This window comes from Rhinolophus sinicus, unplaced genomic scaffold (assembly GCF_057876585.1).
Source record: "Rhinolophus sinicus isolate RSI-liver-muscle unplaced genomic scaffold, RSI-T2T HiC_scaffold_22, whole genome shotgun sequence".
NCBI classification, from domain to species: domain Eukaryota; kingdom Metazoa; phylum Chordata; class Mammalia; order Chiroptera; family Rhinolophidae; genus Rhinolophus; species Rhinolophus sinicus.
In genome coordinates this window covers 2596532-2613729 of record NW_028290712.1, presented here as the reverse complement: position 1 = coordinate 2613729, position 17198 = coordinate 2596532, and the positions used below count along the sequence as shown (strand labels likewise).

At 45.6% G+C, this 17198-nt stretch overlaps 1 protein-coding gene across 1 annotated transcript; it reads left to right on the top strand.

Annotated features, from left to right (window-relative positions):
• Positions 1-4159: 4159 nt before the first annotated feature.
• On the top strand, positions 4160-13569 carry LOC148754349 (uncharacterized). The gene is given in 6 exon segments (XM_088795329.1): positions 4160-4316; positions 9595-9969; positions 10313-11191; positions 11194-11513; positions 11516-12455; positions 12458-13569. Coding segments are annotated over 6 exon segments (3783 nt in total).
• Positions 13570-17198: the final 3629 nt, after the last annotated feature.

Below are 17198 nucleotides of genomic sequence, written 5' to 3'. Positions count from 1 at the left end.
GATATCAGGACCAACAATGTTGTCCTTAGGATGACCAGGGTGCACAGGAAAAGTGGGAGACACAGATGTATTCTAATTGGCACACAGGACAATCTAAATATGCTTAGCACCAAACACTACATGAAAAACAACCAGAACAAATGAAGAGCATCACTAACAACTGATTCACACTTTGGCCTTGTCATGACAAACATGACACACTCACAACTGCAAAGGCAATTAGGCACACCTGTGGCAATATTGTACTTCCAGGCAACACACAGGACATAAAGAGGCTTACCTGAACAACAGGGGATACTGAGGGCAACCAGATTAGCTCAGAAACAAGGGATTGCATCAGGACAATTATGGATCCATTAGACTAACAAATTACCCCAAACACAAGCAGAGGAAACACAAGGATATTGTCACATTCCTCCTTATCAGCTGAGGGCAATCCTAACAACCTGAAAATCTTGAGGTCAATCAGGGAGCTAAGTGAATCCATTAGCATATGCCCCAAACATCATGCAGGTACTCAGAAAACCCAGAGATGGTTAGATAGTAAGGATGCTCTCAAAATAAGCAAAGTGCACTGGTCCACCAGCAGGTGCCAGGAATGCTTACATACACTAACAGGAACACCCAGAACCACTAGGGGACACTCCAAAACCATCGGTGACCCAGGGACATCAGGACATTCTACTAAACCTGCTGTGGGCTCAGGACAATCAGAACACTCAAGCAGAGAGTGGATTCTTCACACAAACAAAACTCTAACATGACAAGTGTGTTCTATCAGAAACACCAAATGACACTTAGAACAACCACTATGTACTCAGGATCACAGGTCCAAAACCAAGATGTCCTGGGTTTGTACAAAACATCACAAGGTCAGTTAGGACAACCTGTGTGTTTCCTATCATAAAAGAAGAACCATCAATTACCATAAGGTTTCAAGTCCACAAGATTTTTAACAGCATCAACATTGGCAGTTGGAAAGACAAGACATTGTCTCTACCAAAATGCAGATTCAGAACCTGAGCAGGCGGAACAACCAATTCCAGCAGTGTCCACTGAAGATACGGAAGGTGCTGTCGTTACCACTAGGGGACTCTCAAGGCCATGGGTTGTTCACGACACCATGAAAGGTATAGTCAAGACCATGGGGGCTCTCAAGACCACCAGAATGGTACTCCAAGCAACCATGGTTTCATCTGGGTTCATAGGGACCCAGTACAGCCAAGAGGTGCTCACAAGCACTACAATACTGTCAGGGTGACTAGTGGTCACAATAACCTGCATGCACAAATAATTGCCACAGAGCACTCAGGAACAACTGAGGCCATCCCCAAAGAAGAGCAGAAACAGAGTTACACCGAGAGGTGACACTGAGGAAAAGCAAAAACTCTTGAGGACAAACAAGGAACTTTCAGAAATTCTAAAATGGGGTCAAATGCACAGGGGAGGGATGAGGACAATTGGGAAGGAGGAAGTGGTGAGGATGACCAGGACTTCCAAGATCACTGTGGGGTGCTCATGTCAAAGAGAGAGATGACAAGAAACCAGTGGGCCCCCTGGAAAGAAGATTTAAACTCAGGGTCACCAGAAGGACTTTGGATAACAGGGATTTTGAGGGATCAATAATCTATTAATGCAGACAGCAGGTGAAGCTCAGTAACACAAGTGGAATCTAGGAAAGAGTAGAAGCACACAGAAAAAGCAGGGCCAGGTATGGAAGACCACTGTAAACTCAAGGCCACAAGTGTGCTCCAGAACACTAACAATGACTAAAAACAACAAAGAAATGATGAGGCAAACAAAGAGAATCAATAAATCCAGAGAATGCTCAAAATCCCTTGGGAGACATCAACATAACCAGGAGGTATCTTCAGAAATAAGGAGGCCTGTGGGACTACCAATGCACTAACAATTACATCAGGAGGGATGAAGAATCATCTGCTGTCATTAAAAACTACCAAAAGAAACTCAGGAATCCCCAAAGTCCCAAGGCACACCAACACTCTGACGGGCACTGAAGACCTGTAAGGGCATTAGAGATCATGAAGGAAAATGCAGGATAACCAAGAAGTACTCACAATCATCACGGTGTATACAGGTCGAGAAGGAGCTGCTCAAAAGCACCAGGGCACTAGCAGAAACACCAAGATCACCAGGCGCTTCTCAGTATCATAACGGACCATTCAGGACAATCACTGTGAATTCTGGAAACCAGGGAACAGAAAACATTTACTGAAAACAATGAATATACCATCAGGAGCAGGTGGGGTTACTCAAATTGATCTGAGGATAACCAGAAAAAAAAAAAGGGAGGTTACAAATCACCAGGGTGAAAACAGGAGCACAAAAACCACTAAGGACAATCAGAGTGCTAAGTGTAACAACAAGGGTCACTTGGTCCAGAAACATCTCTTGGGACCAGGAGTGGTGCAGTGAACACACCTGGAGCCATCTGATAACACCAGTGAAAGACAGAAGACAACTTATTCTCCATCACTCTTTCCCAGGTGGTCAATAAAATCAAGTTATGCCACTTGTCCTGGGAATGTCTTTGTTTCCCTGAATGAGTTCTACAGTGCTTGGCTGTTTCTTGTAATTTAGATTGTTGTACTGAAATCCAACACGTCTCACACTGGTCTCAATTCTTCTGTTAGTTATGAGCAGGCTTTAGAATCTTGACAAAACTATGGTGATGCTCAACCACACACTAATGCTGTTGGGAGCCCCATGATGGAATTACTAATTAATAGCTATACAGAGCATGATGTAGTTCTTTGGACAACCCTTTAGTGATTGTCTGCATTTCCAGTTGCACCTTAGAGCTCTTTGATGTTCTTGAGTGCCCTTTTCTATTTCTGAAACACTTAGTTTGCCCTGAGTTACTTGTTTCGATTCCAAATGTCCCCTTTGAAGCCGAAGCACTTCTGGAGGTTCCAGTAGTGCCATAGTACTTTAGAAAACAGTAGCATTTCTCAGAACTCTGGTTGCTATGAGTTTCTTGATATGGACATGACCAGTCTCTAAAAGTCCTAGGGGCAGCATGATAACTGTGAGCACATCCTGTTCTTGCTGAGAAATCAGTGGTTGCTCTGGATGTCTCTCAGTTGTCATGATGGCCTTCTGGTAATCCTGACATACCCTTTGTGGCCTTTGAGCTAAACTGTACTTCTGATAGTTCCCTTATCTCTCTAAAAAGCCTCTGCTGGGTGCTCAATTACACAACGGTTTTCAGGTTGTCCCATTCACATTCTGAAAATCCCTTGGCTATTCCAATAACTTCCTTTCAGTTTTTGTAATTCTTTTTTTATTTATTTTGGTGCCAATTCCAATGTCTCAGCTTCCTTAGGTGTTCCTTGGTAGCCTTAGTTATCTTGAGTGCCCCTGTTTCTTCTGAGAGAATAAAAGATCCTGAAGGACCTTTTGGTAATAATCACCTTTCTAATACTTTTGGATACTAAAGTACTGTGAACTTCCAGGCCTTTATAAAAAATAATCAGAATTCAATGGTACCCCCTAAGTGCGGGGGGAACTCCATTGCCAATTAAATCCCACCATATTCCAACAGGGATATCAGGAGCTCAGCAAGTAAGACCTAAGCAAGAGAGCAGCTCTAGATACTTGGTTCTAAAACATGACACAATAGCGTTCAAAAGAACAGGTATCAAGTACACCAGGATACTATGAAACCATACATACATGATCAGGGATAGTAATGGTTTTCAAACTGTTAGCAGATTAAATCTAGATGAATAACAAACACAATAGAGATATTCACAAAAGGAAGGTGCATTAAAAAGCAGTAGAGAACACCCATGAGTATAATGTGGTGCCGAGGTTGCCCACATGCAAATAAGGGCAACCATAAAAAACTGAGCACAGGAAGAGCAGTATCACTGAAAACTGAATGGTTGCAGGAATACATGGGGGGTACTTAGCAAAAACAAATAGGACACTCAGGGTTTACAAGACACTATGAAGTACACCAGGAGTTATTAATGTAAACCTGTGGCTCCTGAGGAAATCAATGGTCCTTTACCATGAAACTCTAATCACTCAAGACATCCAGGGTGTAACCAGAAATATTAGTGCACTGTCATAATCCTGACCAGAGGCTCACCATTTTGGGTGTATCTCAGGTTTACCAGGAAGCCCTCAGGCCATGCATTTGGAATTCAAGAAAACAAAAGTTTCCCAGAAGCAAAAATCTGCCATGGAAATTCAGGAATACCAGGAAATGAAAACCAGCATCCCGCACAAATACCATGATGCAATCAGGACCACCGGAGCATCATCAGGGACATCAGAAGGCACTACTAGTAAACATAGATATATTGGCAACTGCAGGACCCTGGAAAACACTACAGACAATACAAGATATCCATAGATGTCAGTACCAGCAGAGTGTATTTAGGAAATCCAGGAAAATATGAGGTTCACTGGAGGTTACTGAGGACCATAGAGCCCCATCCAGAAATGCCGCAGCACTATCAGCTTTACCTAAATGCTCAGGATCACCTGACCACTTTTGGACCACCACAGTGTACTCAGGATCACAGAGATTGCTCAGGACCCCTCAGGTAGCACAGAAATTTTAGTGACTTTTGAGGATTGCAGGGGGTTCTACAACAGCCAAGAAGCACAACAATCACCAACGGTCACTCAACACGACCGGTGTCTTATAAGATGCATGTAAGCACTAGGAGACCACAGATGACACTCAGGGGTGCCACCTGGTTCAAAGGAGTCCCAGTGTACTGTCAAAATTACTCTGGTCCAGAGTATTACTGGGGACATGTGAAGAATGCCAATGAGTCTTGAGAACATGAGGGCTCAATGAGGACAACAAGAGGTCACTCAGAATCACCAGAAAATGCTCAAAAACGCAGTAGGGAATTAAGATTATCAACATGCTTACAGGCTATATGGTACACCCAGGATTATGTGGGGTTCCCCGTGAATGCCACATTATGTTCAAGACTGAAAGTGTCTTCCAGAAACACCAGGAGTTTCTCTGCACCTCTACGGAAAATACTTATGTCCATGATGGTAATATCAGTTCCACGATGTAGTGTTCGGACAAGCATTGGAAAATTACACAACAAGGCATAATCAGGTACACCTTTTCAGGGAGCACAAAATCACCACAACACTGTGATAAATTAGAAAATTCCATCACATCAACATGAAACTGTGAGTGCTATGAAATTTTTAGGAAATCCTCTAGCTGCATAGCTCCACAATGTGCACTGTGGGCCATCATTGACACCTAACTCTACAAGGCATTGAAAAGGATGATCACTGTGCAATCAGAAATACTTTGGTCACTCTGGACAATCACCAATTTTTAAGAGTGGCAGCTATGACTTAGGAGAACCTACAGGTGCTCGCAACTACTGCTGTACAACCCAAATCCAATGAGAACAGTCAGGATATATCCAGGACCACCATCAAGTGCTTTTGTCTTTGTACAGGTGACAAGAACCAAGCAGGGGGTATATACGCATTACCAAAGGGCACTGATAGCCACAAGCAGATGCATAAAACAATGAGATTCCCATGTATGTCTGAGCACCACAAGTGTGCATTGATTCCCACAGGAATTCCAGGTACATCAACAAATGCCCATGATAATCTAGGAAACTGTGGTCAACATGGATAGTTTAATATCGCGTCCAGCACAACATGGGTAGTGAGGGAATGAGAAGGGACACCGTTGTGTTAAAAAAGAAACAGAAATTAAGAAAGTTTTAATCGGAGGACCAAAGGTCTCGCACCCTCAAAAGACTGAGAGTCCCAAATCGGGCCATCTTGTGGCTTTTATTGATATACACGGAAGTAGCATGGTTTTTTCCATGGTCTGTGAGTCTCAGCATCATACCAGAAAAGATTCAAAACAATTACCATTGTCTGCAAACAGCCAAACCAGAAAGTTCCATGATGTCTTAACAATTATGGTATGTGCCTTCCCAGGGACAAATCCTATATACAGAAACTTATTGCTAAGAATGGAAGAAGAGTTGATGTAATCACTTCACTGACTCACTTTCCAAGCAGGTGGGGGGATGAAATAGTCATAAGCAGAGGCTCTCCTTAACCAGGGTAAGTTGGGACTGTGCCACATCTATCGACCCCGTGAATTCTCCTGCTGGTCCACACACACGGTTCTGCCTAGCTTGGGTTGTTTCTCCCTTCAGAAATCTTACCCATCATTGGCTGACAAATCATCTTTATGGGACAAACAGAAAGGCATGAAGTGTACGCACAAAGGTAAAGCAAAGTCCTTGAAAGGAACAGTTTTACAGACTCTTCTTTCTTTAGGAAAGGCACAAGGGGCAGATGGCTAGGCTGCTGCGTGACAACAGCTTAATACACACTGGGAACATAAAAATCGTTCAGATGACACTTAAGACTGCCAGGGCTCAATGATGAAAATATCTCACAATGAAAAAAGAAAGAGGGGGATACAGGAAAATAAGGTTCTAACAATCCAAGCAAGTGATGTTCAGAGTAACAAGGGGGTATCCAGGACTGAGGTCTTGGTACAATCACCAAAATACTGGACAACACACACTGAGGACAACCAGGAGTATTTCAGAGACATTAGGGTAGTATCAGAAACAACAGAGTATGGTCATGACAATCAGGGGCACCTTTATCACCAAGAATTAACACAAGCCCTCTATGGCACTCTAAGGACTATGAAGGAACTCTCAGAAACACCAGGTTTCACTCAATATCTCCACGGTAATGTTAAAAGAAACTGTGCTTGCACAGGGCACATGAGCATTCTCGGGAACACAACGGCTATAAGGAGAACTTCTCACAGTGAACGTTAGTCTCCAAGGATAATGTAGGGTCACTCAAGAACAGCTGGGACAACCCATAACACGAAGAAGCACTCAAGTACACCAGGGTGCAGTCGTGACAATGAGTACATGTGCAGGAACAACAGTAATCACGCAGGTACAAGGCCATGCTCTCAAACATTTGGTAAAACCAAAACCACCAAGGTGACTCTGAACAATTATATAAGAGAAGAGCAACAGGAAATCTGAGGACCACAATTTGTCTCTTAAAATCAAACCTAACAGCACAGGCATGTGACTACAAGTATCAAAATGGAGTATTCTGGATTGCTAAGGGTAACCCAGGATTCATAGGAAGCACCTAAGATGACCAGGGAATGCTGAAAACAAATCAGCAGTGCTTAGCAATCCCTGAACTTGCGCAGTAGAGGCTGGACATCCAAAACAACCATGGAACTCAGAAAAACATAAGGTTTTAATGAAACAGAAGCAGACACTCAGAAAGGTTGAGACTACTATGGAGAACTCCAGATGACATTGCAGGTCAAAAACAAAACAGAACAGGGGAGACTGAAGTATCTGGAAAATGCTGTTAAAGAGGGTGGTAATGGGATGACAAAAAAGTGCTCAAAAACAGCAGTGATCATATTGAATTAATTTTGGTTATTCTTGAAAATTTGGTGAAACCAGTGACCACCAGCAACTTTTCAGGACACTTAGGGAATCATCATGATATTAAGGGCACTATTGTATTTATCTAAAAGGGGACAGTATAAACAAAACACTCAACTGTAGCTCAGTACAACTAGGAGATATAGAAAATGAGGAAGAAATTGTCTGAACTACAACAGCAATGAGAATACCAGCAAAACCATTTCAGGAAAAAGAATGTGAATTCAGGACAAATAAGGGAACTCTAACACAATCAAAAGAACTGGACAATCAGGAAATTCTCCAAACCACCAGAAATCTATCAGAATAACAAGTGAACATTCAGGAACACTAGGGTATTATATGTGTTAAAAGGCTGCTCAATATAAATACAACAAGAAGGGACATAGAAGCAGCAGGTACCCAATGAGTACAAAGAAAGGGCACCCAAAATGGACATGAGACACACAAGAATACCAGGAGAATCTCAGAGGCAGTGAAAGCATCAGAACATGCAAGGTGCCAGTAACTGGCAATCACAAACCCAAGGAGAGACTGAGACCTAGCAGGAGGAGCTGAAAACACACCAAGTTGTTGTCATATAAGTGAGTGACACTGACATGTGCAGGTAGCACCGAGGGATACGTGGTGTAATTATGGACCCCCAGTCACTTGTAAAACCAAAAGGAGCTACTCAGATGAACAAGGGTCAACTGGGAGCCCCAGTAAATATTCAGCACCAACCATGAGTCCCATGTTTACCAGAGGTCACTCTAGCAAGCAGGGGTCATCCAGCATTAGCAGAAGTACTCAGGACTAACATGGCAACACATACCAGGGCACTGGTAAACTGAGTTGGCAGTCAGTAGAAAGAAGCTGGTAACAGCACCACAAAGATTCTCTCAGAATCATCAGGGGACAGTCAGAGTCATAAATGTTTCCTTAGCAACAGTCAAGCACATAGTGGCCAACACCTACTCAACATTACACGAGCTCTACGAAGACAGCAGTAGTTTAATGAAACCATATAGGGAATCCCAGGATGACCAGGGTTCTCTCAGGATAAATAGGGACATCTCAGGACAGCTAGGCGGAAAAGTACAATACGGCTGAGCATAGAAATGACAGGGGCCCAGGACCACCACGTGGCCTCAGGACAATTAGCATTCATTCCAGACCATGAATACTTTGATAGAAAACAGTGTACTGTCATTAAAGCAAGGAGGAGCTGGGAACACTGGGTTCACTCAGAACTACAAGAGCACAAGAAGAGTACAATAAAATTCTCCACATAACTAGAAAGTACTTCATGGTAACAGGGCATTGTCAGAATTACCAGTAGCCTCTAAAAGCTCGAGATCTCAAAAGCATGAGTGTGATTGTAAGGGACTGTTAGCATAAGGACTGACGCTTTACGGTTAAGATAGGGTTAACAGCCCTGGCAGCCCTGGGCTCAAGAACTGTTACTTTAAAGTCAGAGTAAGATTAACAGCCTAACAGCCTTGAGCTTAAAACAACCTAATGGCCTAATTGTTAGTTCCAGGAGGTGGGCATAGAGACCAGATGTTTTATCTCCTGATATGGAAGCTTTTGAAACGTATCTATTGTAAACTCCTTGAAGCATAGCACAATGCACCCCCTAAGACTTTAGAAATTACAGAATGTCTTAGTTATGTGAGAATTGACGTCCATACTGTACTCCCTAAGACTTTAGTAATTACTAAACACCTTAAAACTGCTATAAAAACCCTTAGCTTTGTAGGCTAGGGGTCCTTTGTTAAAACCCGCTGCGTTGGGCAGAGACAGGGACCCCAGCTAGCTGGAAGTAAACCTCGCTGTGTGACTTGCATTGTCTTGTGTGTCTCTGTCTTTCTGAGGGGTGAAAGATTCCTGGACTTAACATTAGGGGGCTCGTCCAGGATTCCCCCACTCTCAGAGAAACAGACAACTCCCGATACCGAGGTTTATAGAGGGAACCGTGGTATGAGTTTTGGCCACCTCTGACCGGAGGAAGTCTGAAACAGGGCTCCCCGGTCTTAATCAGGGAGGGCTGAAACAAGTCCTCGGCCAGAGGCTGAAACAGGTCTCTGCTTGGTCTGGTCTGTGCTTGGTCTGTTTTTTTTGAGAATTCTCACAGGAAGGAAGGAGCGGGTTACTACGCTGGAGGCTCCAACTCTGGAAGTCGTGGGAGACGTCCCCGACGAGAAGGTGGCACAACGACGTCCACAGTGGACGCCGTTTGGACAGGCCCGGGGTAAGGATCCTGTGTATGGTGTGATTGAAACAGCGCCTGTGGATGTAGTGTGGTTGACCCGCCGGTGGGTGTTGAAAAGTCCTGTGCGAAGTTGTGTATTTTCTGGCATTGTGTTTTCGGCCCTTTCTTTTGCCTTTTCCTGGTTTCTCTTTATAACCATTATGGGACAGGCTCAAGTAACACCTAAGACTCTGTTCCTGAACCATTTTCCTGACATCCGCGCCAAAGCTCGGGATTATGGCGTGGAAGTGAAAAAAGGTAAGTTTAACACCTTCTGCTCTGCAGAGTGGCCTACTTTTAATGTGGGCTGGCCCCCCCCAGGGGACTTTTTCTCTAGACATCATTAAGAAGTTCCGAGAAATTGTTAATCAGCGCCACCCGGACCAATATCCCTATATTCTGGTATAGCAAGCCTTAGTGGAGAGTCCTCCCTCCTGGCTTAAACCCTTTGACCCCGACAAGCCGGAAGATCCCCCCAAGGTCCTGACTGTTTCAGAACCCTCCTGCCAGCCGGCGGGGCCCACGGCTAGCCCGAAACCCCCGGAAAAGCCGGCCCAACCCATCCTATAGGAACGGTCAAGCATATATCCCTCTTTGATAGATCTAGATTTTGAAGAGAACCCCCCCCCCCCCCCCCCCCCGCCTTACGCGCCGGCGCCACTCCAGCCTGAGGCCGCCGCGGCTTCTGAGCTTCCTCATTCAACGGCTCCCTCTACCCCGGCTCCCCCTGCCCTAGTCCAAGGACCCGCAAAAAGATTGAGGTCCCGTAGACACCGGGAAGAAACTCCAGAGGAGGAGCCCTCCTCCTCCACCTCCGCGGGGGCGCCAATTCTCCCCGTGCGAGCCCTAGGAGGGACTGGCCCAGGTGGGGAGCGTGCATACCAGTATTGGCCCTTTTCAAGCAGTGATATGTACAACTGGAAAGCCCAAAACCCTTCTTTTTCTGAGGACCCGAAAGGTTTAACTGACCTGTTTGAGTCTGTCATGCACACACACAGTCCCACTTGGGATGATTGCCAGCAGCTTCTTAAGACTTTATTCACCACCGAAGAGCGCGAGCGGATCCTCACCGAGGCCAGAAAGAATGTCCCCGGCGACAATGGACGGCTAACGACTCTACCGAACCTGATTGATGAGCGCTTTCCCTTGAACAGACCGGAGTGGGATTATGCTAATGCAGAAGGTAGGGAGCGTCTCTGAGTTTACCGCCAGACTCTTATGGCAGGTCTCCGAGCGGAGGCACGCCGCCCCACCAATCTGGCCAAGGTAAAAGCTATAATGCAAGGAGAAATTGAAAGCCTGGCTGTGTTTTTGGAGCGCCTCTATGATGCTTATAGGCAGTACACCCCATTGGATCCCTTAGCAGAGGAGAACCAGTCGGCTGTAATTATGTCCTTTATAAACCAGGCGGCCCCAGATATAAGAAAGAAATTATATAAACAGGAGGGACTAGGAGAGATGTCTATTCGGGATTTAATGAAATAGCAAAAAGAGTCTTCAACACTCGAGAGACTCCCGAAGAAAGGGAAGATAGAATTAGGAAAGAAACTCAGGAATTATAGGAACAAATCGGGAAGGAGGACAGAGAACATCAGAGTAGGGAGAATAGGAGGCAGCAGAGGGAGATGGCCAAGATCTTGTTGGCAGGCGTACAAGGTACTGTCAGGGAAAGACCAAATCTGGCTGGTCCAGCCCGACGGTGTAGGCCGCGTCCCCAACTGGATAGGAGACAATGTGCTTACTGTAGAGAGTATGGACATTGGAAGAGGGAATGCCCCAAGCACCAGGGCCAAACCGGGCAGACGCACAAGTTCTGCTGGCAGGGATGGACAGTGATTAGAGGGGATGGGACTCGGTTCCCCTCCCCGAGTCTTGGGTAATTGCATATGTGGAGGGGAAGCCAGTAGGATTCATGGTAGATACAGGAGCTCAGTACTCAGTTTTAAACAAGCATACAGAGCCCTTGTCTCAGAAAACCAGTCTGGTGCAGGGGGCAACTGGGTCTAAAGCTTATCGGTGGACCAGTAAGCGCCAAGTGGACTGAGGCCACCACCAAGTTACCCATTCCTTCCTGGTTATCCCTGAATGCCCGGCCCCCTTATTGGGGCACGATCTCCTGACTAAGGTCAAAGCCCAAATCCATTTTGAGTCGGATGGCATCAAGGTATTAGATGGCCAAGGACAGCCCCTCCATATTTTAACCCTGTCTCTTGCGGATGAACATCTCCTATTTGCCCTGCAAGACAGACCCTCCAACCTTCCCCCTTCTGGATGGCCCCATGAGATGAACTGTTGGGTTAAAACGTACCCTCAGGCGTGGGCAGAAATACTGGGTGTAGGTCGAGTGGTCCGCCAAGCACCAGTAGTAGTTGAACTTAAAGCCTCGGCTCAGCCTGTCCGGATCTGCCAGTACCCCGTGTCCTCTGAAGCACGAAAAGGGAATGCCCCATACATTAACTGTCTCCTGGAAGCTGGAATATTAAAACCTTGCCATTCTGCTTGGAACACCCCACTTCTCCCCATTAAGAAGCCAGGGGGGAACGATTATAGGCCAGTCCAGGACTTGAGGGAAGTGAATAAGAGGGTTGAAGACATCCACCCCACGGTCCCTAACCCATATACCTTACTAAGTCATTTACCCCCTTCACATATTTGGTATTCTACCTTAGACCTAAAGGATGCATTTTTTAGCATAGCCCTGGCACCTAGCAGCCAACACATTTTTGCCTTCGAATGGCATTTGCCAATTCGGGAACCCCCGGGCAGCTGACCTGGACTAGACTACCGCAAGCCTTCAAGAACTCTCCAATTCTGTTTAATGAAGCCCTAAATCAGGATTTGGACTCGTTTCACCAGAGCCATACTTCAGTTACACTCCTGCAGTATGTAGATGATTTTCTCCTGGCGGCCCCATCTGAAGCCGAATGCCGGCAGGCCACTGGAGACCTCCTCCAAGAGCTGGGGCAGCTAGGCTATCAGGCCAGTGCAAAGAAGGCCCAAATATGCAAGCAAACAGTCATCTATCTGGGATATAAGCTGCAAGAAGGAACTAGGTGGCTGACAGAGGGCATTAAAGAAACTATTCTTAGACTTCCAGTCCCAACCTCAGCCCGAGAGGTCCGTGAGTTTCTAGGGACGACAGGCTACTGCCGGCTGTGGATTCTGGGGTATGCTGAAATAGCAAAGCCTCTGTATGATGCAACCAAGGACAAGGTCCCTTGGGCCTGGGGGGCAGAACAACAGAAGGCATATGAGACACTCAAGGTTGCTCTCTTAAAAGCCCCGGCCCTAGCATTGCCAGACCCCCTGAAGCCCTTCACTCTTTTCATTGATGAGAGAAAGGGAATAGCGAAAGGGGTACTGATGCAGCGCCTGGGGCCTTGGAAATGTCCGGTTGCCTATTTATCTAAGAAGTTAGATCCAGTTGCAGCAGGATGGACCCCATGCTTAAGGATTATCACGGCGGTAGCCCTAATGGTGAAGGATGCAGATAAACTCACTTTCGGGCAGCATCTGAAGGTGGTGACCCCCCATGCCATAGAGGGGGTCCTGAAATGTCCCCCTGGTAAGTGGATGACCAATTCCCGCCTATCCCATTACCAAGGATTCTTGGTTGATGGCATCGGGCCTTGGGTCCATCACTCTCACGTGCGCCGAGCCAACCAGCTGGAGCAGACACAAGCTGAGGAATGGACTGCGCGGCAGCACCCTGATAACCCTCTGAAGTTGCAACTCTTCAGGCCTCGAAGAAGCGTCAAGCCCCCTGTATCCGCCGACGATGGAGCGGCTGCTAGTCCTGCTTCTACTCAACATCTGGGAGAAAAGCCACACGGGGATCAACCCACACCAACCCCATAAGCTAACCTGGACCCTAACGGACGGACAGACCCAAACTACCCTTAATAGCACTACCCATACTGCCCCAGTCAATACTTGGTGGCCAGACTTGTTTTTTGACTTGCGTGACATTTCTGGCCTTAAACGTGGACGGCAGTATGACTACTCAGTCAGGTCCAAGCGGGCCTTAATCGACACCTATCAAGGACATAGTGCACAAGGGTTTGGGGCTTGTCCGGGGAACCTCAGAAACAATTGGAAAGCCTGTGGCGGTCCAGACCGCTACTATTGTGGTAGCTGGAGTTGTGTCACCTCCTATGATGGGCCTCGACAGTGGGATGTGGGGAATAAAGATCTTGTCAAATTCTCCTTTAGGGACCCCCACAAACAAGTACCCCAGGTACGTGTCCAATTTAACCAAGACGCGGCACGGAAAGAGCGTGGTTGGTTGTCAGGATTAACTTGGGGGTTCCAATTAGATATGGTTCGGTTGGCATGGATGGGCCCCCACCCCGGCGGTCTTCTGACTATTCGACTGTCAGTTGAAACAACTAGCATTCAGGTAGGTCCAAATAAAGTACTGGCCCCTCTTATCCCTACCAAGACCCCGGGAATATCCAGGGAAAAGACACCACAAGAAAATTCGAAGGAACCCAGCCCAAGACCCCTGTAACTCCTTCGACCCCTGTTACACAGGCTACTGAAGACTCATTACGGAAACTAATGTGCACTGTATATGAGGCCCTTAATGGCACCAGTCCTAACCTCACAACTTCCTGTTGGCTGTGCTATGACGTTAAGCCCCCGTTCTACGAGGCAATTGGGCTTAATGCCACTTACACGGCCTCTAACAGTAAGAACCCCTCTCAATGTTCATGGGGAGATCGTAAAATTGGCTTAACTTTGCAACTAGTAAGTGGCTATGGAACCTGTTTAGGGAAAGTGCCCCGGGCTAAGCTAAGTCTATGTGCCTCCATAGATCACACCCCTAGTTGGAAAAGTGACATCAAATGGTTCATCCCCAATACAAATGGATGGTGGATATGTTCAAAGACTGGCCTCACCCCGTGCCTATCTACCTCGGTCTTCAATGCCTCTAATGAATTCTGTGTCCTGGTAGCTGTATTGCCCCGTGTTCTCTATCACCCTGAGGAGAGTATGTATTTACATTGGGATAGTGACACAAGTGTGAGAAGTAAAAGAGAACCCATCACTGCCCTAACCATTGCCACTCTGTTCAGTTTAGGAATAGCCATAGCCGGGACCGGCATAGCTTCCCTAGCTACTCAACAATCAGGAATGACCTCCCTGTGAGCGGCCATAGATGAGGATATAGAAAGGTTAGAAACCTCTATTAGTTACTTAGAGAAGTTGCTCACCTCTCTATCCGAAGTAGTACTCCAAAATAGAAGAGGACTTGATTTGTTGTTCCTCCAACAAGGTGGTTTGTGTGTTGCGCTGGGGGAAGAATGCTGTTTTTATGCTGACCATGCTGGGGTAGTAAAGGAATCTATGGCAAAAGTTAGAGAAGGGCTAGCCAAAAGAAAACGTGAAAGAGAAGCTCAAGAAAACTGGTTTGAAACTTGGTTTAATAAATCCCCCTGGTTCACCACTTTAGTATCAACCTTAGTAGGCCCAATTATTTTACTTGTGCTTATTTTAACCTTTGGCCCTTGTATATTAAACAAGCTTATAAATTTTGTAAAAGATCGGGTTAGTACTGTCCAGCTCATGGTCCTCAGACAACAATATGAAAGAGTGCCCGCCCTTGGAGACCTCAGCTGGCCCATAAATGAGCAAGATTCCTCATTATGAACAACAAACAGAGGGGAATGTAAGGGACTGTTAGCATAAGGACTGCCGCTTTACGGTTAAGATAGGGTTAACAGCCCTGGCAGCCCTGGGCTCAAGAACTGTTACTTTAAAGTCAGAGTAAGATTAACATCCTAACAGCCTTGAGCTTAAAACAACCTAATGGCCTAATTGTTAGTGAAAGATTCTTGGACTTAACATGTGATATCATTAGAATCATGGGGGACTCATAACAACCACTGGGTATCCCCAACATCTTTGAGTATCTCTCTGGACAATTGGAGGAGTCACAACACCCACACAAGTTATGGAGTCAGTATGATTTGAACATAAGAATCCAGATAATCAGATAAAATATCAAGATACCAGTAAGCACCCATAATCACTAGGGGACACTCAGGACACTTTGGTAAATCCAACAACACCCCTGGTGTGCTAAGAAACACTATTGCACTCTGAACACCAGGAGAATACACTCAGGACAAACAGATGATATCAAGGGAAGTATGGGAGACACCAGGGGGACTCTGAGGACCACCAGAAGGCACTTTGTTACAGCAGGCATCACCAAGGAAAGCTGGGTGTTCTTACAACAATGCAGGGACATTCCAAAAGATCTTACCACTCAGGCACACCAAGAGTTTATGGGAGTTTCAGGAGACATCGGAGATAACCATGTATTAGTCAAGACCACAAAAGTGTAGTAAAAATTTAAAAAAGCATCTTTCCACTATCACCATGCACACTCAGATTCTCCTGATAAGAGGGGCGACTACCAAGAAGCCCTGAGGGACATTAGGAGGCTATATGGAATACCAGGCAGTAGCAACATTACCAGTAGTCATAAAGACCACCTGAAGTCATTCATATTCACAAGGGCTTTTAGCACAACCACAGGAATATTTTATCAACCAGCATCTTTGTGGACAGGAAGGACACCAAAAATACCAGGGAATGCTGAGGACCAATTTTCCTTCAAGAATGGTCATGTGCACTGAGCAACTTTTAGTATTCCTGACACTACCACAGTGTGAATCTATGATGGTTCTGATCACCTCTTTGTGATTTTCCACATGGAATGGGATAGTCTTGAATTCTTTTGGCGGTCTTAGCACTACACTAATTCCCTTCCTTTCTCAGGAATTGATGGTGGTCCCAGTAATGTCCACAGAAATTGGGAATCCCAGCAATCCCCAGAAATTGATGGGATCCCCGATTGCTGTGGACATTACTGGGACCACCATTGATTCCTAAAAGAGGAAGGGAATTTTTAGGATAAAAAAAACAATGATCAGGAGGGAAAAAATTTGCTCAGAATACATCTGTACACCAAACACAATTAGTAAACAGAGAAGGCATTAATCAGCGACCCTAGGTGTCACTCACAACTTCCTTCGAGCTATCACAACAGACCAGGAGAGGCCCAGAACACCCAGCATGTACTTAAGACAACAAGGAGCCACTCAAATACAGGAAGGCACAGTTAGGAGCACCAGGGTTTTATGAAAAGTACAATGAAAGTCAAAAATGAATAGTAAATGCTCGTGCCCACCAGGACAAATCTGGGACAACCATCAGTTGACATGCCAATCTAAAAAAAAAAATAAAAAAATAAAAAAATTCTGATCTGAAGATTATACTCGAAACAAGAACAGGACACCAGAACAAGTGTCACTCAGAACTTCAAGGATTCTATTAGGAGAAAACTTCGCTCAGATCATACAGGTTCATCACAGAAAGATGAGGGGTATGTCAGAACCAATATTAGGTGCTCAAAACCACTACAATCAACAGAAAACCATGGGGTCTGACTTATAAACAATGGGACTTGTGGCAAA